Source organism: Pygoscelis adeliae, unplaced genomic scaffold (assembly GCF_000699105.1).
Source record: "Pygoscelis adeliae isolate BGI_AS28 unplaced genomic scaffold, ASM69910v1 Scaffold14, whole genome shotgun sequence".
In the NCBI taxonomy this organism is placed as follows: Eukaryota; Metazoa; Chordata; class Aves; order Sphenisciformes; family Spheniscidae; genus Pygoscelis; species Pygoscelis adeliae.
The window spans coordinates 19,851,732-19,875,806 of record NW_008825109.1 but is presented as its reverse complement, the minus strand read 5'-3'; the positions used below and the strand labels follow the sequence as shown (position 1 = coordinate 19,875,806).

At 44.8% G+C, this 24,075-nt stretch overlaps 1 protein-coding gene across 1 annotated transcript in view; it reads left to right on the top strand.

Moving 5' to 3' along the window:
• Positions 1-20,053, top strand: part of LOC103920152 (synaptotagmin-like protein 2) — a 23,983-nt gene extending 3,930 nt beyond the window's left edge. The window contains exons 3-16 of the mRNA XM_009327825.1: positions 3,786-3,879; positions 5,410-5,503; positions 5,678-5,771; positions 6,397-7,518; positions 8,855-8,953; positions 10,999-11,090; positions 11,542-11,643; positions 13,565-13,734; positions 14,553-14,655; positions 15,284-15,445; positions 16,189-16,267; positions 16,854-16,953; positions 17,950-18,155; positions 19,908-20,053. Of these exons, the coding sequence (XP_009326100.1) occupies positions 3,786-3,879; positions 5,410-5,503; positions 5,678-5,771; positions 6,397-7,518; positions 8,855-8,953; positions 10,999-11,090; positions 11,542-11,643; positions 13,565-13,734; positions 14,553-14,655; positions 15,284-15,445; positions 16,189-16,267; positions 16,854-16,953; positions 17,950-18,155; positions 19,908-20,053 (2,663 nt within the window). The remainder of the gene's footprint in view (positions 1-3,785; positions 3,880-5,409; positions 5,504-5,677; positions 5,772-6,396; positions 7,519-8,854; positions 8,954-10,998; positions 11,091-11,541; positions 11,644-13,564; positions 13,735-14,552; positions 14,656-15,283; positions 15,446-16,188; positions 16,268-16,853; positions 16,954-17,949; positions 18,156-19,907) is intronic.
• Positions 20,054-24,075: the final 4,022 nt, after the last annotated feature.

Below are 24,075 nucleotides of genomic sequence, written 5' to 3'. Positions count from 1 at the left end.
GGAGTAACAGCAATATAGATCGCTCCTTTGGTTGGTGGGCATCATTGGCCAGGATATCTCTGTAACATTAATTGCCTGGGCTTAGTATACCCCTCTTAGCTCCACATTACTTAGACACATTCTCAAAGCTAAACACTGGCTAGGGACTTCACTAACGGAGAGCCTCATTTTCTTTTTGCTTTTTACTTATCCTTGACAGCTCTCATAACTTAGCATAGATTCATTGGAGCCTCTGATGGAGAACTGGCCCATCATATTCCATATGAAGTTCCTTTTATCCTTGGTATTAAGGATTCATGATGTCATTAAATTTACTATTTTATCATCCCCCCAGAATGCTAAAACATATAAAACCTTTTCCAGCTCGATAGAGTTGCTTGGCCATTTCTGCAGAGCATGTTCTGCTTTTTGAGGATGTGCATTTGTGCTTGCACTCTCTTTGCATGAAGAGACAGACGCTTCAGCAGCCCCTCTGCTGGGGCCCAGGTCAGACGAACGCTCTGTCATCTGCAGCCCAGCTAGTAGCCAGCAACGAATTGGATTCGTCTGCCTTTTGCCTTGCCAGGGGCATCAGCACCCTTAGCTTGCAGCCCATTTCAGAAAAGCAAAATTTGAAGTGCTGTTGGTTTTAGATTTAACTTTTACTGGTAATGTGCACGTATGAGATGTGGTCTCAGGTTATCATCTAAAATAATCCCCTTTATTAATATAGCAGTAATATGCAAGTTATGTCTTTGCATGTGCATTACTTGACTAATGCTGTTTTAAGAAGGAAGAAGCAAATGTTATGAAATTACTACAGTAATTATGTTTAGATTTAGCCCTCTTTATTTCTTTTTCAACTTTTTTTCTTTCCTTTCTTTCTCTTTTTCTATTCTCAGACTTATTTTGGTAAAGCATGGGTATAACGTGACTTTATTCCTTCCTCTTACTTTTCCCACTGCCATTTTACAGCGCTGGTTGAGGATCAAGATTCTGCAGCTTATATTTTCACCTTGCTGTTGCCTGTTGGGTGCTCAGCTCCTGCAGTGGTTACTGTATAGATTGCCTCCCTTCACACGTGAGGGCAAGCACTTCTCTCACTGACTTGTCGGCAAGAGTATTGCACCCGTGAGAGCAGTGCTTGGCCCATCAGGGAACAAGGATGAGGCCCCTTTACAAACGGTTTGGCCGTACGGCTCACGTCCAATCTGCGGTAGATGAGATAAGGGCCTTTGCTTGCCATCTTGACACCTCTTTTTCTTCTCCTGGGAAGATCAGAGTCATTCACCTTCTGTCAGCTTCCAAGGGGATGAAAGGGTGTGTGTTCATTTAGCCCAATCAGTGTAACATGTTCATGACTCCAGGGCTGTTAATCCTCATTTAAGTCTTTGATGACTGTGTTAGGGAGGGAAATGAGAAAATTCCTGCGTGGAAAAGCCCGGCTGAGATGATTGCTGGCATTCCCTTTGCATGGTAAATGGGCTGAGGAGGGGTGGAAATCCGTGCCTGCACAGGAAAATGCCCAGTGGCCTTTTCTGGAGGAGGGTTTTAACCTTCAGAAGGGAGGGTTGCGTGGATCCCTAAGGGTCTTCACAGTTAGTATTGATTATAATAGAAAACACTAGTAATCGGCAGTAATATAAATCTATAAAATAGATAGATACGCTATATTTAAACTACAGCCTGCAAAGCAGCACAGATGGATGAATTTGGTGATAACTTCTCCTTGAGCTTGTGTGCAATGGCTGAGAGCTAAAAATCTAGGTCTAGGAGAGAGACGATTTTATGCACCCGCTGAGGCAAGTCAGCCCCGATGGCACAGTTAGCTGTGCTTTCCCCAAGCGTTGAGTGTCTTCCTGTTAGAGTGATAGGAAATGAGTAAAGCAGCTGAAGTGTTAGAGCAGGAGTGGCTGTATACATATATATAAAAATGTATGTATGGACAAGTTAAACTGGTCAGGCTACTACTAATTTCTGTTGGAATTTGCTTTTTATTCTGTCTCATCCTAAAGTTAGCAAGGGCATTTTGCTTGTCTTGATGGATTATAATGTACTAATAACCTATTTGTTTGTGGTTATAGAAGCCAGGTATAGCTGTGTCAGTGGCTGAGCCATTTTGAAGGGCAGTGATTTGGATGGGAGGAAGCAAACACCTCCCGCTGCCTCTGCCAGCCTGGAGGGGGGAGCTCTGTCTGAGGGGGAGGTGTCAGTGAAAAGCAAGTATGATGCAATGCCTTTGGGAGTGGAAGTGAGGTGAGAAATGAATGCAGTCGTCGGTTGTCAAGGTCTTTTCAACCATGACAGGCAGAGGGAAAACGTGGGAGCTCTGTGTTTGGTTCCTCTACTTCCAGAGCAGCTACCTGCTGGCATCTCCCTCCCTTGCGTCTGGGGCAGAAGAAGAGGACATGGCTCACCGTATAAATCAGCACTCCTCAGCGTGCCTTCTCATGCCTGCACATGACGTGGCCTGTACGTGCCGCCAGCCATGTCACAGCTTGTCTCTCCTGAAATGATGTTCAGTGATGCTTTTTGCACATCAGCATTTACACGGACAAAACACAGTCCCTCTCCCAGAAACGCGCTCTCTAAAACTCGCTCGTTCTTGCACAACCAGACTCTGTCTTCCAGCAGGAGCGACTCCCCGACTTCCCACTGCTGTGGAAACCACGGGGCCACCCGGCTGCCATCTCATGTGTGCGCCACACGCGTGGTCCTAACGCAGACAGCCCCGAGCAATGCCTGCCGTGGTCCCCTGCGCCGCAGGGCCAGGTGCTGGGCAGGGAGGAAGAGTTGGGACTGCAGCATTTTTCTCCATGGGGATGCACAGGCAAGGGGTTATGAAGCTCCATCTCGGGATATCCCTGTTATCTGCGGCCTGACTGTGCTGATGCTGGATGGCACCACGCAGACAGCACCAGCCTGACTTTGATATCACAGCCCGTCCGTAGGACTGATCTGCTCTTGGGCTTAGTGCAGTTTTCTAACCGGATAACAGGCGAGGCTATGTTATTTAATGTCACATCGGAATCCTTTGAGCCTCTGATTCTATTGTACTGTGTAATGAAATACATCCTAAAGAGATTTGGCAGTTTTTGTAACAGGTAGATTTACTCTTTTTAAAATAGACCTAGCTGCATGTGAATAAATATGTGCAGATCTTGTTGACCAGACTAAGCTTAGTTTTGCATCGCTGTTTCAGAGTTTAATCCTTTTGGTTTTGCAGTAGCAAGAAAGCCTGTTTGCCAGCAAAATGTCTAATGCAACTTTATACACTGGCAGGCTGCTGTAAAGGTTACCGTCTTCTATTGTTTTTTTCTTTAGGGTCTTTGAGAGCTTAGAAGACGTAGCTGAGGCTTATGCCAGTAAAAATAACAGGGATCTCCTCATTAACTGTATTGGCCTCCTCCTTTGTTTGCCAAGATTGGATGACTTTGAGTCAAAACAGGAAATGGCTGAATTTAAATCCTGGAACGGATTAACTTTATTGACAGCCGTGGCAGTGTCCTGTGAAGGTTTCCAGTGATGCGACAGCTCCTGGCGTTAGGCAGCTCGCTTTGGCCTCTCGGATCCATGGGGTCTGGAGGTGCCTTTGCTGCGTGGGGAGCACGGGTGACACTGCCCCAGGGCCTCCCCCCGTCTGCAGGGGCAGCAGGCAGAGCCCCCCGTCAGCCATCTCCTGTTAAATCCACAGGGTTTGTGCTGTGGGACTCATTTAACAAGCCTCTTCTTTCCCCAAATAAAACACACTGACCATTACAAGTTTAAATAAATGTCATTTCTCAATTGTCTCTGTTATATTACAGATGAGGCCAACGAGCACATCCGGATGGGTCTGGAAAGCAGCACTGCCCCGAGTCCTGCCTTCCCCAAGCACGCTGCTGGCACAGGAGAGGAGAGGTAACCGCCGCTGCTCGTGCAATGCTCTGGCTGCTGCTCTTCCTTCTAATGAAAATTGAATGCTACCCATAAAATCCTGGTCTTTAACTGAGTTTCCAAGACTGTATAAATAATAGGTTATATAGGATATTTTTGAAATCCTTTTTCCAGGAATTGTCAGAATATCAATCCTCCCCTAATAACTAAGTGCTAATGTGCTTAACCCAGAAAGGTCTTTTCCTGCATGATTTGATAAGGGGTCAGTAAAATGGAAGCTGTCTCTAATGTCAGGATATTCTGGTTAGTTTTTCAAAGTAATTGTGGTTTTGTTTAATTTTTGCGACGGAGCAACACTAACAAAATGAACTGTTTGAGGAAACTGCTCATTTCCTGCTGGTGCCAACCACTGTGTCCAGAGCTCGGCACTCTCCATCAAGGCTTGGTAGGATTTCATGTTGTGCTGACTGAGCAGAAACACCCACTAAAAGCACTCCAACGAGCAAATCGGTGACCTCGCTCAATATTCGTGGACTATGGAGAAGCCATTAAAATATTCATGTATTCATTTATTGTTGCTCCCATCTCCTTTGCACTTTTTTGTCAGCAGAATGAGAAATCATTCTTCACAGGTGGCAATTGCTCCAGTTAAATATTAAATATGGGCCTTGACACTTCCAAACCTCTTGCAGCTGATCATTGGGTGTTGCTTAATGAAGGGTCCAGAGTCAACAAGCCCGAGATGCTCCTGCTTTACCAGCACAGCAGTGGTCCTAATGGGGTTTTTTTGGGTTGATTAAATCCTGAAAAGCTTGCTTTGTTTTTCTCATTCAACCCTAAGCACAAAGCATTGTCATCTGAAATCTGACCAGCTCGATTGCTGTTCTCCATCTAGAGAGCAGCCACCACTAGACACTCCCAAAGGCGGTAGAAACGGTCAAGTAAACTGCCTGTGATAGGTGTTTCTTCCATTTATTTACCAGGCAGTTAGTAATTAAATTACATTCCAAGCATGAAGACTTATATCCTGTACTATAGTTTTGCCCTAACTATTGTTGTCATAATCATTGCTGTAGTTTCTAAATCCTCCATCAGTCTGGTTCTGCCTTTGGCCTGGAACTGGGAGGTGTGGCCTGTTCCTTCCTGGGCCATAGCATGGAAATGCATCTCCCTCCTGCGTGGCTCTTGGGCTCTTCTGGCACTGCTGCTTCCTGTGTTTTTCCCTACGGTTTTCTCCCAGAAGGGGAAAGTCTGAATAAACCTAGAGGTTGACACCATTGTTTTTACTGAGCAAGTTCTGTACTGATTGCAGTGCAACACTTGTCTTTACTCCCAGTTCAGGCCATTTAACATGTTCCCCAGTCCTTCCAAGCAGTAATGGAGAAAATAAATGAAGGCACCAGCTCTGGGCAGCCTTATATTGGGCTGGGTCAGTAGATGAAAGTGGCAAAGGAGCTGAACAGAACTGAGATGAAGTTGAAAACTGCCTGGTCACCCTACCAGGCACATCACTACCACTGATCTCCTTGCTCAGGCATTTCTCCTCTCCCACAGATCCAGCACACCTGCTCTTGATACCACAGAGGAGTGTAAAATCTTGCCAAAACCGAAGCCAAGACTTCCTGTCCCGCTGTCTGCATCACACAAGGTAGTATAGGCACAGCCTCTGCATTTTATTTCGTTATTCCTTGGACCTTCACACATTCTGTACCTACTGGCAGGGGCTCCACAGACTGCCTGCCCTGGTGTCTGTGCTCAAATAAAATACATTTTTCCAGTCTTGCCAGTTTATATACACTGATAGCATTTGTTTTCCATTCAGAGATCCAGTATACATGATGTCTCTTCCTCAGAGAGTGACACTGGAAAAAGTCCTTTTGTGGCTGCAACAAACAGCTTGCATTTGTCTAGAAAAGGTAAGGTTTTTGTTCAGTGAGCCATTGGCGTTTTTGTTACTCAACACTAAACACCAAGAGACAAGATGCTTTTTTGTGTGTGTACAAATGAATAACAAAGAGTATTTCTTACCTTGGCATGTAGGAATGGGCTGCCAACATTTGTATGAATTATGCCCAAGGCAGCAGAGACCAAGAAAAAAAAATCCAATGACTAAAACTTCTCCTGGCTCTCAGTACATTTTAAACTGAGTGTGGCTCACAACTCCTTAACCCACAGATCCAAGTTACCTTCTCTGTCCTGCCTAGAATGTATAGTGTATTATGGCACATAGCAAATAGCCAGTAGGAAAGCTGTCAAACTGAAAACAAAGCTGCAAACAAATCCCCAACTCACAGGAACAATTTAGAGCTCAGTGGATTTTTTTTCTATGTCCTGTTGCAGAGAGAAGGGCTGGGGTTTTCAGGGCTTCCTTCACATGGAAGGAGGCTTGCTAGAGTCTCAAAAGTGGGGAAGAATTAGGAACATACTGGTGGTTTCTGGAAGCTCCCTCTGGCTTCCCTTTGAGAAGCTGCAGCCCAGACCTTCCAGGGAAATACGATGCGATGTGGTGGGACAGGCTGTGAGCATTTGTTGTCGTTGTAGGTCATGGATTATCTCCATTGCCCACCAAGCTTTCAGAGGATGCTGTGCCTCAGCCCAGCAGTGCAGCTGGAGGAGAAGCTGTTGATGGGGCCACTAGCACCACAGTGGGGGCAAAAACTCCACCCGAGGAAACTTATGCTCACAGCAAGATACCAGTTAAGAGGAAACCAAGCAGAACTTTCCCCAGATCCGAGCAGTTTGTGAATCACGTGGGGCCAGCAGAGAACAGCCTCGCAAATAGAAAGCTGCTGTCAAGCCCCAAACCGCTGACCGCAGAGGGGGAAAGCAGCCAGGCTGTGAAGCAAAGCGTGAACTATACAATCTCATCAATGAGTAACAAAGAGGAGGATATCGGCTTCGATCGTGAACACTTCAAGAACTTGAAGAACTTCTGGGAGAAGGGAGCAGACTCTGTGACAGCGGGAAATGTGCCGGAGGACCTGAGCTGGGTGGAGGCAGACGGTAGGCAGTTCAAGCTGTGCCGCTCACTCTCTGTGCAGTCTGGGCAAGGCCAGAACAGCGAAGAAAAACCTGTCATCTTCACCAAAACAAGAACACCCTACAAAAGGACAATAACCTTGTCTTCTAGCGAGGAAGAACCAAGCTATGTAGCCCCTGCAAGGAAGGGCTCGGTTTCCATCGTTCCTAGATCCACGTACGCCAAGAGCAAAGGCAGCCTGGTTACAAGAAATAACTCACTGAGTGAAAGCAATGGAAAGCCGCTGGTGCCAGAGGAAGAAAAGGTGGCACAGCGCTGCTCCAAGAAATCCAGATTGCCTGTGCGAGCGCCTTCCATCAAAATCGAGTCACCTACCAAAGAAGTGTCTGGCAGCATGTTTGAGCCAGAGACGCCTACAGATGAGTTTACTGTGGCAGAAGAGTGCAAGCCCGCAGTGAATTCCCTGGCGAGCAGGGTGCAGATACTGATCGAGCCTGTGCTTTCAGATGGCGAAAACGATGATGAGAAAGAGGAAAGATCTGATTTGGGCACTCATGACAACATGGAAATAAATGGAGAGCCACCTGAGGAAAAAACGTGTGAGGCTTCAGACAAGCAAACACCCGGTGAACCAGCCAGAGAGAGAGAAGCCGTTCAGGGAACGGACTCAGCTGTTTACTCAGGTACTGAGGGCTGTAACCGCACCCTGTGAAATCCCAATAGAGAGTCATCCCTAAGCCGGTTTTCTTCCCTAGCCCTTCCGCATTTTGCACATTTTCTTCATTTGTCCATTTATTCTATATAGCAATTCGTGCAGAGTTAGCGTGTGCGGAATGTGTTTAGCAAACAGCTGTGGAAACAAATCTTGTGTAGCACGGTGCAAGTGTAAAAGGGGGCAATGCCATGTTCCCTTGCCTTCCTCCCCTCTACCAGCCCTCATGCCTTACCTGCAAGCACCTCAGCTCGGGACAGCCCTCCATTTCTTTAGCACTACCTACAACAGGTCACAGGAACTCACTTCATTTCACTCACTGGGAAGACTGTACTTTCTTCAAATGTGGGGCTGGAGGAATTCTTTGTGGTGGTAGAGATAAGTCTGACACAAATAGAAGAAATAAAGTGTGAAGCAAATTGTTTAATAAATACATGGGCTGTTAGGCTACCTTGATATAGGCACTGGCTGTCAGTCTTTAAATGACATTTTGGGTCTTTTGGGAATCCACAAGTGAATTTGGATATTAAACTGCAACCAAAGTGGACTGAACAAGGAGTCTGGTCTTTCTGGGTTCTGATACCATCTTCTCAACCATGATGGTGTCAATAGTATCACTACTTTATCGGTCTCTCTCTGGGTTTGACGGGCTCTTGTAGTGACTGTTAATATGAGCAAAAGTTATTGTTAATTGCAATTCCTTTTACATGTGGGCTCTGACTGCCCACAGCTCTGCTGTCTACCAAGCAAAGACCTAGGAAGAGAGGCTTGCTGTCCTCTTTTTCCAAATTTCCTGTCCTCATGTACCTCGGTAAGACCTATTTGAGAGGATTTTCCATAGACTCATCTGATTTTGATTTTTAACTGTATCATTTCTTGGCTTATTTCCTACCTCTTGTAACATTTCTATGAAAATCCTGAGTTGCACTTCAGGTAAACATAAGTACTTCCTTTCTGTACCAGATCATTCTTATATTTCTCAGGTTTTATGCCTTATTATTACATTCATTTCAGGATGATATTAGCAGATGGCTGTGTTTCACTGGAAGCTCTTTGGAAGTGCTGGTCTGTTTTAGGGACTGGGTAAATCTAGTGTTTACATTTCCCATCATAGCGTGAAGAGTTTTTCTCAGGGAGAGACATTAAAGCACACTGGTGATTTGAAAGCAGCCCTGCGTAATGTAACTGCAATGTGCTCTAAGCAGAGTGAACAAGCCAGGAGAGACACACACACGCGTGCTTGTTGACACACTGCCCATTTGTGTGTGTTTATTTACCGTGTTGATTTGGCTTTTCATGTATTCCAGAGGAAGATGGGGATCATTCACCTACCGCTCGGGCATTGGCCCGGGCAAATAGCATTAATCTTGCAAAGAGCATGGTGAACATTTACACAACCACAGAGAGTGAGTAGCATCTTTCTTTCTCCTTTTTGGTTTACATTCCCTGAAGGTAAATGTGTTATGCCCGAGTTCTGCATCCCTGGTGCTTCTGCGCACGTACCAGGCAAGGAAAATGACATATTGTTTCATCATCAGATTAGAGAGCTTACAGTGCCTAAAATTTAATTCAGAGCCAGGAAATTGCAGCTAGATTGATGGTATGTTACTCGGTGTCTTCAGCAAAAAACACAAGGGATTCAAAGGGTTGGCACGAAGCTTGTCCCCGTCTCTCCTCTTCCCCCACCGAGTACTGTGGGAACTGCATGGCACCTGCGCAGTGGATTAATCGGAGGTGCCAGAGCTGGCACCCAGCATGCGAGTCACGCCACAGACTCCTGTCACACGCTTACTGGGCTTGCCGTGCTCAGCCTGGGCCTCTCACCCAGAGCGGACCCCATTTGCTGGCCTGGTCTCCTCAGCTACCAGCTGGGACATACTTTATGGTGGCAGTTTCTCCCTGAGAAACCAAGACAAGCTAAGGAGAAGGCAACCAAGAAAGCAGCAGCAAACCTGAAGAAGCCCATGGCCAAGAAACCTGTCTGTGCCACCAAGAAGCCCAAGAAAGCAGCAGCCAAGGAAGGGGGCCTGAAGGAAGGCAGTGGCAGCCTCTGTGGCTGAGAAAGCAAATAAAAGTCCCCAAAACTGGCAAGCCCAAGAGGACAGCTAAGAGCTTGCCTAAAACCAAAGTGATAAGGCCAAGGCTGCCAGGACTGAGGTGAGAAGGCTGGGAAGGCAATGCCCGAGGAAGGGTAAAGCCGCTTAGAGGAAACAATCGAGCCTGTTTAAGTAAACCCGACCCCTGGTTATGAGAGGGAGGAGAGTCCCCTTCGGGGCTCTGTCGAAGGCAGCCTGCGGGTGGGACGCGCTGCATTGCCCTGTGACTGTGCCCACCCCGTCTGGTAGCCTCGTGCCAAGTGCATGCCCCGTCGTATGGTGCAGCAACGTGTCATACAGCACAGTGGCTCGAAGCTTCAGGTCCCGCATGCATTGCCGTTCAGTGTCGCGGTCTTCACACAGATGGCCGAGATTTTAGCCTCCCCTTATTAAAGTTTATTTAGAGCCACAAACTTCATCTTCAGAAACCCTCCTCTACAGAGTGACACTTACTTGTTTGCAGTATAACAAGTAGTCTGTGGAGAGGGCTAGATTTAATGCTTTGCTCGTGTTTGGAAATAAAAATAGTAAATATCAAATGCATGGTAAATCATATAAAAGGTCAATCATATAAAAGGAAAACGCCAAAGAAGCTCTTGGGCATTTTGAGCACTGAAGAATGTATCATCATGGCTAACATGCTAAACAAGTGTGTATATGTGCATGCATGTTTATGCACATATATCTTCTAAAAAACAAGTTCTTCTGGGATGAAGATAGTCATCTTCAAGGGAGTTATTGAGGAAAGATAAAGATAGAACAAGTAGGTTTTATTTAGACATTTAAGCAGTCCAGTAACCATCCTTCTAAGTTGAGATGGAGCTTTCTGACTTTTTTCTTTTAGATATCAGGCTATTGTCCACTTCTTTGTCTAGCAGAGTATTTGAGAGGTGTATGCAATGGTGAAATTATAGGTATAAATATTTTACAGCTCTTTTGTACAGGGCAATATGCTATGAGATGAAAATGTGAGCATGTTTGGTTTCTTTGACAAGGAGGCAGATCTGTATGGTTTTAGTCTAAATTAAATCTACACAGAGAAAGTGGTGCAAACAAGATGATACACATCCTTAGGTTAATAAGTGAATTAAATTAGCCACTAGAGGGAGTTTGCACACTCCCACGCATTGAACGAAAACACATTGAAAATAGCTTTAAGATATTAGCTAGCAGTTTTTGTCTTGGGGAGGGTCAGCTTCAATGGCAGACAACACAGATGAGGCAAGTGGGTGGTACTCCAGTGCCTCCCACAAGCTTTTCCTCCTTCCTTGTGCCCTTAAACAAAAATGTGACTTTCTTATATTTTCCTGACTGTGACAAGATATCTTGATGCCTTTTTTTGTTTGCACCTACAGCATACAATAAACCTCATTTGATACCCCATCAGTTTCTTGAACCTGAAAGAGTCAAAGAGCTGAGCAGATCCTCTCCTCTCCTGTTGTCTGAGGTAGGCTAGATGCCAGAAATGGCTGGAGTAATGTTCACAGCATCCCCTGATAGATGAGAATGTTTCTCCTGAACACCGACAGTACTTGCTCTAGAGCATGCCTTGGTTATGGCATAAAGAAATGAGAAAAGCCTTAAGAAAAAAAAAAAACAAACGAGACCAGCCCTTCTATCCTGGAGGAGTTCTAGTGTTTCCCTCTGTCTCAAACCACACTGTTCTGTGCCCTTCCCAAGAGCCCAGGCGGTTGCATGCAGCTCTGTTTGGAGGCAGTTAATGATGACGTTCGCTGCCGGTCAGAGGGAATGCCTCTGGGGAGACTCCTTGCGCTCTCCTCCACTCTCCTAACCTGATCGCTGCTTAATGGGACTCTGCTGAGCTATTGGTTTTTCTCTGTAGTGTTGCAAAGCGCTCATACGGCAGAGCTTAAAGATGCTTGTTATTTTCTGAGCAGACTGAATCAGACACGGCTTCGGAAATCAGCTTCCAGTTTAACAAGCACAAAAAGACGCCTAGCATTGGCAGCCACTCGTCCGACATGGCATCTGTCTCCTCGGTAGGTATTTAACACGTACGTCTTGCTAGACAGGGTTTCTCAGTCAGATGCGGTGACACTGCATTTAGGCTGATACTGATGATGTGGCCTCCGGAGTATCCTGTTGGTTTCTGCATGGTACATTATTAAAAGAATGGTGATGGTTAATTACTTACTTGCATTACAGGAGTGTCTCCAGGTACCATCTCAAATGAGAGACCCACTGGATCATTATTAGACAAATTCCCAGTAAGCGATAGCCCCCGCTCCGAAGTGCGGATGCTCTGAAGCCTGGCAGCATGCAGGAGAGAGGGGTGGCCTTTTTCTGGGTGGGGAAATAAGCACACAGCTATTACATGACATCTTTGTGGTCCAGCTCCGAGAGAGCTGGGACTGCAGACGGGTGCCCTCTGCAAGCTCATCCTTCACTTTATCAGCAAATTCGAGGGAACTTGGACAGCAAAAGCGTGATGTAGAGCTTCAACTTCTAAGGAAAGCTGAAAAGAGCTGAGTGTGTTTAGTTGAGCATTTTTAAAAGATTCCTTCAAGACTGTTTCATGGCATCTGCTTAGAGGTGCTTGAATTTGCTGTATTACTGCTGTAGGTATCTCCAAGGTGTATATGTGAGATTTAAAGAATATATGTGAAGCAAAGCTGGTAGGGAGAGGTCATGGATGTAGATAAATATGTTAAAAAAAACCTTGAACTTTGGGGCACGTGAGTCCTCCTTCTAGTCTGGAGAGTCTGGGAGCCATAAATGAGCCTTTTGTGTCCAAATCACACAGGTATTCTTGAAAATCTCACTCAGGATTCTCTGCTGGGGGGAGTATCCTGATGGATGGTAAATGCAGCTCCAAGGACTGAGAGGAGATGTTTAGCAGGCTCTTCCAGGTTATAATAGGATGACGTTCAGAACCAAAGGAAGTAGGGGAAGACAGAGAAGAATTGGGTTAATTACTAGGAAAGTCTTTTGATAAATGTTCATGACTGTACCACAGAAAAGTGCCAAGAGGGTTAATTATTTGCTTTGTAAATGGCATTAGCTTTTATGTTATCCCGTCAGGAATCATGAGAGATTGGTGCAATAGAAAATTCTCTCATCTTTCTGGAGCTGTGTTTTGTTTCTGCTTCATCACTTTCTACCAGTGAAAGACAAAGCCTTGAAAAAAGAACCCCAAGGCCTATGGGCAAATGCAGTTTGTTCTGGGAAAGCAAGTGACTCTTGGGTGCCTAGCTCCCGATTTATACCTGTAGAAACATCATTTTGCTGTGCTTTTGTGGCACGTAGATGCACACAGGCTGTCTCTGGTGGGACAGTGGTTCTTCTGGACAGGGGTTATATCTATTTCTGTTTTGTACAGCTCCATGCACGTTGTGAGCAAGCAACAAGATAGTAATAGGTTTTCCTATATTTATATTCTGATACGGTTCTTACTAGCCTATTTTAAAAATTGATTGACAATTGTGTGACTATATCTACCAGAAATAAGTTTATATACAGATAGTTCAGGTTCTCTCAATATATTTCTTTCTTAGTGATGAGACTGGGTCAGGGTAGCAGCTGTTTGTACTGCAGGCATAGGGAAAGGGAAGAGATTTGTGTGGCCCCTCAGTAATATTTGACTCCGTTTCCCAAAGTTTTGGGATTTAGGGGTGAAAAATCTTCTGCATTTATTGAGCATTCAGGAGAACAGCGCTTCTAAGTCCTGGTCTAGGATAACACATCCTTGTGAGACCCTTATTCGGGTTCCCCAACCCGTGCTTGTTTGAGCACAGCCGCAGAGGTGTACCATTGCTGTGTCGAGGACACAATACTACACAAGGGCGGAAATTGCAGGTTATTTCTCTGGGAATGCACTTTCCAGACTATCATCTTTGTCCAGAAAACAGGTCAGGAGGGTGCCTATTGCATTGGCACTGACCTTGCTCTTCCAACTGGCAGGTGAGTGGCAGCGTGCTCAGTGTCTACAGTGGCGATTTTGGGAGTGTGGATGCCCAAGGTACCGTGGAGTTTGCCCTAGACTATGACGAGAAGAACCGGGAGTTCCAGGTTCATGTGTCCCAGTGCAAGGACTTGGCTGTCGTGGATGAGAAGAAAGGCAGATCTGACCCGTGAGTGACGCTTTGGTGCCTTGTGACTTCTACATTGCTGAATTTTGTGTTCTGGAGGATTTTTTTTCTTATGTTTTCTCTTTTTAAATACCATGGTTTCTTCCTTTCTTCAGACTTCTGGTGCATGCTTACTGCTGGGACTTTCCTAGCTGGTGGTTCTGGAGCCACTGGCATCAGTAAATATGTTGCCACAGACTTAAATTTGAACAGATTGAGGAAGCTTTGATCAGTACAAAGACAGTTCCTATTATCACTGGACTGTGTTCTCTCTGCGTCCATGTGAACCTTGGTCTCCTCATGGTGAATACACTTTGGTAATAACTCCGGTGATGTAGACACATATCTATATGAAAAGGAAGTCCGTAAAGAAGTGCTGTTAGGGGCACAATGGTAGTTGTACAGAGGTTAGTGATCTCTAGTTTGAAAGATGATGAAAATGAGCTTGGATTTGAACCTTGAGAGAGAGACTTAAAGACTTTCCACCTCTTTCCTCCTCTCTAATTTCACCCTGATTTTGAATGCACAGAGATGCTATAGTTATGGGCATTTCAGAAAATGGATATATGGCCTTGCTGGCTTCCCATATTACCTAGACAGCTGCCTGTTCTGAATGTTGGTGGCATCCACCCATATCCAGTGAGATTTATAACTTCACGTGCAAGCCAAGTTAATACCCTAGCAGGTCTCCTAATTAGTTTTGCCTTCAAAGAGTCGACTCCAGGTCTTTTGTTTGCATGTCACCGTTCACAAGTGTTGCCCGCTTATTAGAGCTTGGCGATACGGAACAATATCCAGATAGAGTTTGTTTTCATTTCCAGGTATGTTAAAACTTACCTGCTCCCAGACAAAGCTAGAATGGGTAAGAGGAAGACTTCAGTGAAGAAGAGGACAGTGAATCCCATTTACAACGAGGTGTTACGGGTAAGAACAAATACATGCTCTGAAAACCTGTGTTGTAGCAGGCACCCGTACCACGTCAGGTCTGGAAAGATCCTGCCTTCTTGGCCAGGCTTCTTCGCCTGCCTCCCGTCAGCGCTGCATGGCTCTTCCCCTGGGTTTCTCTGCACCCATCTGTGTGGCACCCAAGATTTCTCTGTCAAAACCGCACAGTGATCTTTGGATGAGATAGGGAGCTGCAGCCTGCGCTGTCTCCAGCCAGAGCAAGGGGTGTTCCTTCCTTCTCTGGCGCATAGTCACGAGGCATGGGACTAGTAAGGAAGGTCTTCATGATGTGATCTTACTCATCAAAGCATAGAGGATTATTTAACAATGCCCAGGCCTGTCTTAATAATTCTTGAAAGAATATTGGTTTTGCCCTGTGATGAACGGAGCGCTAGGTTTCCCTGTGCTCAGCAGAAAAGCTTTGTCAGGGTAGTAGTATTTCTGCAGGACAAAAAAAGAGATGTTCGGAGCGAGGCCAGTCCATTAGTGCATGTGTGGAGCGGGTTTGAGTGTCTCGGAGCTTATTCAAGCTTTGAGTAGTTTATTTCTGGTTGTGAAAGAAACAGAAGAAAAATTTGAACAACCTGACTTCTCTTTCTTCCTCTAGTATAAAATAGAGAAAATGGTGTTGCTGATCCAAAAATTAAATCTGTCTGTTTGGCACAACGATCCACTGGGACGTAACAGTTTCTTGGGAGAGATCGAAGTGGACTTGGCCAGCTGGGACTGGAGCAACAGGAAACTCAACTGGTACCCGCTGAAGCCCAGAGTAAGTGTGTCTCAGCTGCAGTCCTGCTTCCTGGCTCAATCCTGAAGCCTTTAGGGATGGCAGAAGTCCTTCCTGACTCCTCTGAGGTCTTTGGGTGGTGTGGTGGAGCAGAACAACCTGAATTGTACCTAGGGAAGTGCAGTAAAACACCCACAAACCCTGGATACGTTAGTGCAGTGTTCAGCGCTCTGAACACAGGCCTTCTCGGGTCTTATTTGGTGACTGATCTGTAGGGACACTTTCATAAATGTGATCTGACACTAATCAACAGAAGCTCAGACATGACTTTGCCTCTCTCTCTACTCACATAAAGATCATTCCTTAAAAATAGACAGCAGAGTACTAGGTGATGCAATTGAACATGCCTTGAGAGGTAAATATTCAGGTGCCACTTTTTGTAAAGCCTGTGCAGCTTCCTGCATGCTTCTGGGTTCAGAGGTCTGATTTGAGATCCCTTTTCAGAAAATAAAGGACATTTGTCTTTCAGAACTAAGACGCTTAATTATGTCCAGCTGGACAGGTCTGGAAGGGCAGCCTTGCTCTGAATCCTCAGGCTTTTGGTTCCGAGGGACTGAGTTTGAGAACAAAGCCACAAAGAAAGGAGCTGCCCTGAGAATGGGCTGCCCCAGCCGTGCAAAATCAGAATTTGTCTGTTTGTGCCCCTCCATTGAACTCAAAAGCTGTTTGCCTTGCTATGTTTACACAATCCCTCGTTTTATCAGTCGTAACTCTTTCTGTTTCAGAGCCTTTCTGCTGTTAATGGTGTGGATCATCGAGGAGTGATGAATTTGTCTATTAAGTACGTCCCTCCAGGAAGCCTAGGTAAAATGCGTTTCATGCATTAAGAAGTATTGCCCGTATGTAGACATGCAACTTGCAATCTGTTTAAGGGCTGGTTAAAGAGTAATCTCATTAGAGCAAGATCTTAAAGATCAGCACAAAGGCACAACTAGCAGTGCTTGATAGCACTGTCTGCAGCCTACATCTGATTTTCACATCTGGATTTATTGGGAAAGTGTTGGGGGGAGAGGAAGGGCTCAACAACCTCAAACTCATCAGCTGTTACGAGCACTGTGGGCACAGTAGGGTGCTGTGATGTGGTAGCAGCAACACACAGCCCCTCTTACAGTGGGGCAGGCAGAAGGTTGGGTTTGCCCAGCAGTTCCTTCTCCTTTCCTGTTTCAAAGCAGCACCAGCACATTGTGTCAGGAGCCCTCTGCAGCTGCAAGGGTGACGGGGCTGGTAGTAGTGCTGTGGCACCCAGGCAGAGGGGTGCAGAGCTCACAAGGGAGTGAGTATGCAGAGAAGTCATGTTGCTGCTCCCTCAGGTCCCTGGAGAGGAAGCCTGTCATTTTGCTAGCTATTATAAGGACTGGCACGACAGTTTTTCTCTTCTCCTAAATGGCAGGTCCCAAGAATCCTCCCTCTGGCGAAGTTCACATCTGGGTCAAAGACGTCAAGGACCTGCTGCAGTTGCGTCCTTCTGGAGTTGACTCCTTTGTGAAATGGTAAGTGCATGAGCATGGTATTGGCTTTGATCCCGGGTCAGTGCCTCCACAGAGCGCTATGTTTTCTTCTCTTTTCTCAGGCTCACCTAGCTGCGCCTCCATACTGTAAAGCCTTCATGTTGCATTGGGCTCTGTAGGAGAGAATTGCCCTTGTTATTCACTTGTGGCCAAATCAGGAAAATCCTTGCTGTGATAAAGCTCTTGGTCAATCACTGTCTGTGACTCACTCAGTGATTTGCCTCAGTAACATCCGAGTGAGAGGAATACGTGGGCCCTCCACCTCGGCCCACTCTGTTCATGTGAATTTGTGAATTTTGTCTTGATACGGGCTTCCATGCAAAGTTTGGGAATTTGTTAGGGACTCACCAGAACTGGCATACAGACGGTTGGATCCTGCTTTGATCTTCTCCAGAATTTAGTATGAGCATGTTTTCTGCAGTCTGCAACATCAGTTCTGCCTGTTATATGGGAGAAGGTGCTGCAAATATTCCAGAAAATTAAAGAGCTTTTAAGTGGATTTTCAAGATTTTTTCAGTGCTTTGAAGTGCTCACCATGTTTTTTGTATATTTTAAATCTTTACAGAGTTCTCCTGCAGAAAGGTTTGCTGCTCAAGAAGCCTAACTGACCATTTTGAAATGCCCTCTTAGGCATCTAAGTGATGAAAATTTATGAAAATAGAAATATGTGAAAGTAATGTCCATTTTTTAATGTAAAATGTCAGTTTGCAAAAAAAAATGCCAAAAGCAGGAAATTTTAAGCAAGTACCCTCCTTTCTGAAAATGTTTGCTTTTAAAATGGATTTTCTTGGCAAAAAAAAAGTTTCATCCAGGAATTAATGAACATTTCCTATTAAATCTACAGAGGTCTCTTATATTGAGACCCAATTCCTCATTTCTTCAGAACTGAGGCTTGTTTGGACCAAGGAACTTTGTAGGAACAATTCAAATCTTAGGTGATGTTCGGTACTACATGCTGTATTTTTTCTCCTCTTAAAGCTATGTGCTTCCAGACACCAGTAAGAAGAGTTACCAAAAGACCCGAATCATAAAAAGAGACACAAACCCTGTTTTCAATCACACTATTGTATACGATGGCTTTCATACAGAGGATCTAAAGGATGCTTGTGTTGAACTGACTGTGTGGGATCATGAAAAACTTACCAACCATTTCCTTGGAGGAATCAGGCTGGGCCTCGGGACAGGTGAGTGTCATTACACATTTACGTTTACATTAAATGAATACTGTTACCATATTGCTGAGCCACAAGATATAATGGGAAGTTGCAGAGCATTTTCCTGTCGGGGAGAAACCAGGGACGGGGAGTCTCAGTAACTGGTGAGAGTCGCGGTACTTGCACTGTCTCTTGGAGGGAGGGGGCCCTGGTACCATGATAGCAGCCCTCTATTCCCACATTTTCTGCCAACATCGCCTCTGAGGTCTGGCAAAACTCAAGAATCTCCTTGGGTCCGTCAGAGAGTTTTCTTGCTGTTAACAGGAAAACAGGCTGTGTTACAAATCAACATATATTGCTGCTCCTCCCAGGGAAGAGTGCTCAGAGATGAACTTGAATGCCATGTGGGACAGCACCACCTGGTGACTCTGTCCACATCACCTCCTCCCTTGAAATGCTTTAGTAGCAGGAATAACTAATATTTGAAAAACAGGGCGAGCTACACTAGTTCATCTGGTAGGTAATCAGTACTGAGGGTACATCAGCTGGAATTAAATCACAAATTGGAAGGGTGGAGTTGCTGGGGTGTAGACTGAGGTGTTACTGTTGGGGTTTTGTTTTGTTTTTATTTAGACGATGTAGTGCTGAAAGGCCTCAGCAGAGGTGCTATTTGCTCCACTGGGAGACAGTCACTGTCTCTGGGAGTTGATGGCATGAGGTTCCCATTCAGAGAAGGACTTAGACCTGTGCTTAGCTGGAAGTGTTTTACTTCAATGGGGTTGCTCATCCTTGAAGTTATGAAAATTCCAATATTTTTAAGCCACTGTTGTAAAGAGTAGATTCGACCATCTCCCATTGTCCAGCTGTCCAGCACCGACGTTTGTCCCTCTCTAAACATCCTGTCCTAGCTTTCAGTGTGCCCCATACCTAGGCTTTGACAGAGAGCATGTTCATCTTTCTATTTTTGTAAGTGGGATATCTAAGGTTTTCTGAACTATTTATTGTTAAGCAAGAGGGCTCTCTGAGAGGTGAAAGGCAAACAGAAGATTTCAGAATGTTGCAGTAAAGGATAACTGTTCCTTGAGGGCATCGGGAAAAGTCTCTTAGCTGGAAGCTCTGCCTTGCAGGTGCACCTATGTTTATTGGATTTGCTTGTGTGTTCTCTGTTTTCAGTCTCTAGCATGTCACCAGGAGGGTTGTGAACTATCCAGTGGGAGGGGGCAACAAGAATAAGCTCATAAGCAAGATATAAAAATACCAACCCCAAGATAAGCCGTGATCCAAATTTAGACCTTTATCTCATTGACAGGTAGCCGGCACGTGAAAATTTGGTTGAATAATCGACTTGGAATTAATGTACACACTTTTCCGCTATCATATGTTTGATTCCTATAAATAAAGTGTAGAGCAAGAGAATTTTAACAAATACCCCACCCTGTCCACAAGAAGATCTTTTAAGGGGAGAACCAAGCCTTTTAGACCTTCTTTACCATTCCAAAAGATGCAGAAAGAGCTCGAGCCCAATATTATTTTCCTTGGCAGGTTATGCTTAGGGTTCTTGCATTTTGTGGCTTTTACATTGACTTCATTCTGAACTCTGGTGTAAAATGGAGGTCGTTAGCAGAAGAACAGGAGGTGTTTAGGGTGCTACTTGCTGAGGGGAGGTCAGCACCTTTTATGTTAAGACACTGCCTGCAGCAGTTACATCCCTTTGAGTATTTCTGCATGGAGTAGAAACTCTTTGTGTAGCTCGCAGTGTTGTAGTTTTCTTGTTCTTTTCAGGTTTGAGCTATGGCATCTCTGTGGACTGGATGGACTCCACGCAAGAGGAGGTGGCCTTTTGGCAGGAGATGATGTCGGCTGCCAATGAGTGGATTGAGGGATTGCTGCCACTGCGCTCGCTGGCAGGGAGGAAAAAACTGAAATAACCTACCGTTCCTGCCGTAGAAAGGCTGAATGTGTTCATTAGAATTAGGAAACTTCCTGCACCGAGGTGACAGAGACCATCCACGGGGCTGGCAAGTGTCAGGTTAATAAAGCAATTGATGGACAGCACTTTGGAGATGTTAAATGTTAAGTACTAATTCCCTGACAGAGGACATGGAGGATGCCAAACTGATGCTATACTTGATTTTGTCCAAGAAGAAACTTAATTTGCCTTTTTATTTAATCATTTATATTCAGTATCTTTGAATTCCATTAAGCTCTGGGAACACTGCCAGAAGGAAAAGGAGATATAGATATTTTTATTTTTTTACTGTTTCTTGTGCCTTTTTCTTTTTTTTTTCTGTGCAGAGGTGTAGTTGTACTAAAGCAGCAGCATGGTATTATTCATATTGCCCTGCAAGTGGTACACTTTGTACTTGATGTAGAATTGCTCCAAGACACCAGCAGCACAGAATGGGAACGTTGCATTTGTCGCTGGTGATAACACGTCCCTAACGTGAGGAAAATTGAGATCCAAGGTGAATCTAAAGAAAGAGAGGACTATTTGAAGCAGAAAATGAAGCAACCTGAGGAGGATAACAATGAGGAATTCAATATATTAGTTTCTTTCTGCTTGAAATGAAAGAGAGAAGTGATGGTCCTGCAGCTAGTGGGATTTTGCAACCGGGGCTTTTCCTCACTTTCCCACAGGCTTCCTCAGCGACCGCAGGCAAGTTTCTCTATGAAAGGACAATTTCAGTGCAATATAAACTAAAGTGGTTGCCCAAGTGTAAAATACGGTTACATTGCTAATGGGCCTAATCGCACCTTTGAAACGCTTTGCGTGCAAAACATTTCAATGTGAAATGATGATGTAGGAAACAGTCTCACGTTAGCCTGGCACAACGGGTCAGGCAAGAAAGGTCAAAACCACGTCGGAACGCAGGAGGCGTTGGGAGCCGGTGGGAGAGGTAAGTAGGGAGCGAACGAATGTGAAGGGTAGCTGCAGAGCTGCAGTTGCCTGGGGTGGCCTCCTGCCTCCGCGTACCCTGCTGCCCGTCTGGGCTTCCTTTCCCCTGATGCCTGTCAGTGAGTTGTCCGTGGCTGGAATTGCCTTTTCGACAGTAGCTTGCACGAACTTTGCATCTGGCACGTTGACAGTGGCAGAGTGGCGTTGTGAATGCATTTGGAAATGCAGCTTTGTAATTTCTATTTTGGATGTACATGTCGTGATTAAATAGAATGTTTTTCTTTCGTCATCAACTGGTGTCCTTGTACCTATTTTTAGCATGGTCTGAGTAACGGAAAAGCAAGGAAAAGAGGTGTTAAATTTTGTCACGTCAAAATGAATCATTTTTGCCCAAGGGCAAGTGAAATGTCATGGAGAAATATTTTTTGTAGCTATCCTACCCTATGTTTTGGCTCTGTGAATATTTTGATATTCTTCTTTAATGTATTGATTTTATTTAACTCGAGCGCAGCGTAAATTTTCAGCTTAGCGAAGATGGTTGTAAATAAACAAATGGGAAAATGTACACTTAAAATAACAAGACTTTTTCATGAAATGAAGGTGTTTGGGAGATAATCAGCAGCTTTCATGGGAAAAAAAAAAAGAAAGAAGACGGTTTTGCAACTGGAAAAAGATAATACTTGAAAATGTACCAGTCATAGTACTGAAAGCACTAAGAGAGAGCCCGTAGAGCAACAGAATTAAATAACAACTATCTAATGAAGGACATGATATATATAGCATGTCAGCCCAAAGATACTTTGTATGGGCTCCAGCCTGGCGTGTTTTGTTCACCAAGGTTTGGTCATGTATTGCCTTTGTGGGATAAAATAGCAATACTGGGCCTAAGATGAGAGTTTTTAAATTATTATCTTTACCTGTTCAGGTGCTGAACACATGAATATTTATGCATACATATAACTTAACTACTACGAGGAGCCCAGCTCATGGGAGCAGTGGCTTGTTGCAGTGAAGTTACCCGCAGGACTGCTGTTCTCACCCCGAGCACCTCCTTATCCCGCAGGGTGCTCCCGGGGGGTGGAATTTCTGCTGTGGCTCCGAACGCAGTTGGTAACGCCGGGGGCTTCGGCTCGGGCAGGTCTGGGTCTCTTCCTGGAGGGTGCAGCTGACTTCTCTCCATCGCAAAAATGGAGTCATCCTGCCTCCTCCTCCCCTTCCTCCTCACGTGCAGTATTAGCACACGCGGTTGTGACGATGTTGCCAAAACTGCTGTTTTTGCGTCAATGGAGCTGGAAATGTTTGTGTTGTAACATCTTTTTCATTGATGGTGCCAATAAGGGGAGAAAAAGGGGGTCGGTGGGCCAGTTTCATCCCAGCGCCGTTGCTTTTAGGAACTTGGCCCAGGACTTTGTGAACGGACTATTTTTGCATTCAGATTCCATAGAGGATTTTTGTTAATCTTTTGGTGGCTTGTTTATTTAAATTAAGCCCTGATTAACTTAAGAAGCTTTCTTTGACATTTAATAGTTTATCAGAGTAAAAGATTACATTGCCAAACCACACGCACATTTGTAACACAGCTGTATCTGAGGTAGTAAACTTTGCTATGGCGTATCTGCTCCACTTACCGCGCAGAAAGCACTTTATCAGAAAAAGACTTAAGGCGCTTTTATTGTCAGTGGCATATGGAGGAGTGGAGGAGCTTGTGAGTGTAAGGTTAACGGCCTGTTTGTATGCGGCTTATGATGTCGACATTTGTTGTCTGTGAGTGCTACACGTAACAGAGACTCAGGCCCGTAGGCATGTGCTGATGGTAACGAGTTGGGTAGTCACTGGTAAAAAAAAAAAGAAAAAACAGATGGAAAGTTTTCTGACTGTATTTACTAGTTCATTGTAGAATGGGTTAAGCAAAGTTCCGTAAGAAGGTAAGACTTCATGCATATAGTAAACGTGTTTTATGTCTCTCATTTCTCTGAATACATGCAGGTACCAGTGACGCAGTGGGGGCTGGCTGCGGTCGCTGAGCTCTTGCTGGATACAGAAGTGACCCCTGGGACTGAGCAGGCCGATGAAATGCGAGGTTACAGGCTGGCACCCTTAGGCACTACCCTCTTAATATAAAATACAAACCTCAGTATCTACAGTAGAGCTGGGCAACTGCTTTCCATGAGTGTTCCGCATTTGAGAGTGAATGTGCTTCCTTTGAGTTTATGCCTTATTTATATAACTTTTTCTCGGGAACCTTACAAGCAAAAAAAAAAGGAGAGAAAGCAAGAGTCTAGAAAGTATTTCAGCTCCATCAGGCAAATACAATCTGTGGCCTATCCATTCACAACTGTTCGTATTACAGGTATCAGAAACTATTGAAAATATTTTGGAAGCTAAGTAAAGAAGAGAAAGAAAGAATTGTTGAATCTTGAACAACATCCAGTGAATGAGTGTCTCAGAGGAGATGGAAAAGAAGTGGTTGAATTAATTATCCATTACTAAATATTTGCCCAGCTTTATCCTTCACCAAGACAGGGAAAAAAAATTTGAAGTACTATGAAGATTCAGGGAGAAAATTATGCTGGCCAAATAAACCCATGTAATAATGTGATCTGTTGAAATAAAAATGCTGTATTTTTGCAGGCTTGTTAAATTCAGTAAAAAAAACGTGTCGAATAGACCGGTGTATCAAAAACTGAATAAATAAACACACTTTGCTCCTGCTCAGAGTGAGCATATTCAGCACCAGGTTTGGTTGGTTGTTTTAGTTGGCTGTTTTGTACTTAAATCTTTCATGGCTTAATCCTTTTTCTTTTCCACCTGCCTGCTTTCCACCCCCCAGGTGTCCTGGTCATCTGCTGTTACTGTTAAAACGGATGCCCAGGAGATGTCCCTCTGAGCGCTGTCGCGAAGGTTGTCAGGAGACATTGGGAAGCTCGCTGCAAAGCACCATGCAAAAGCATGTTTGCAAAAACGCTGTAAGGTATGTGTTACTGGAGCCGTGCTGCTCTCAGCAGCATCGCTACTGTGCCAGGTCCTACTTGACCTGTGGAAAGCTCTTGAAAC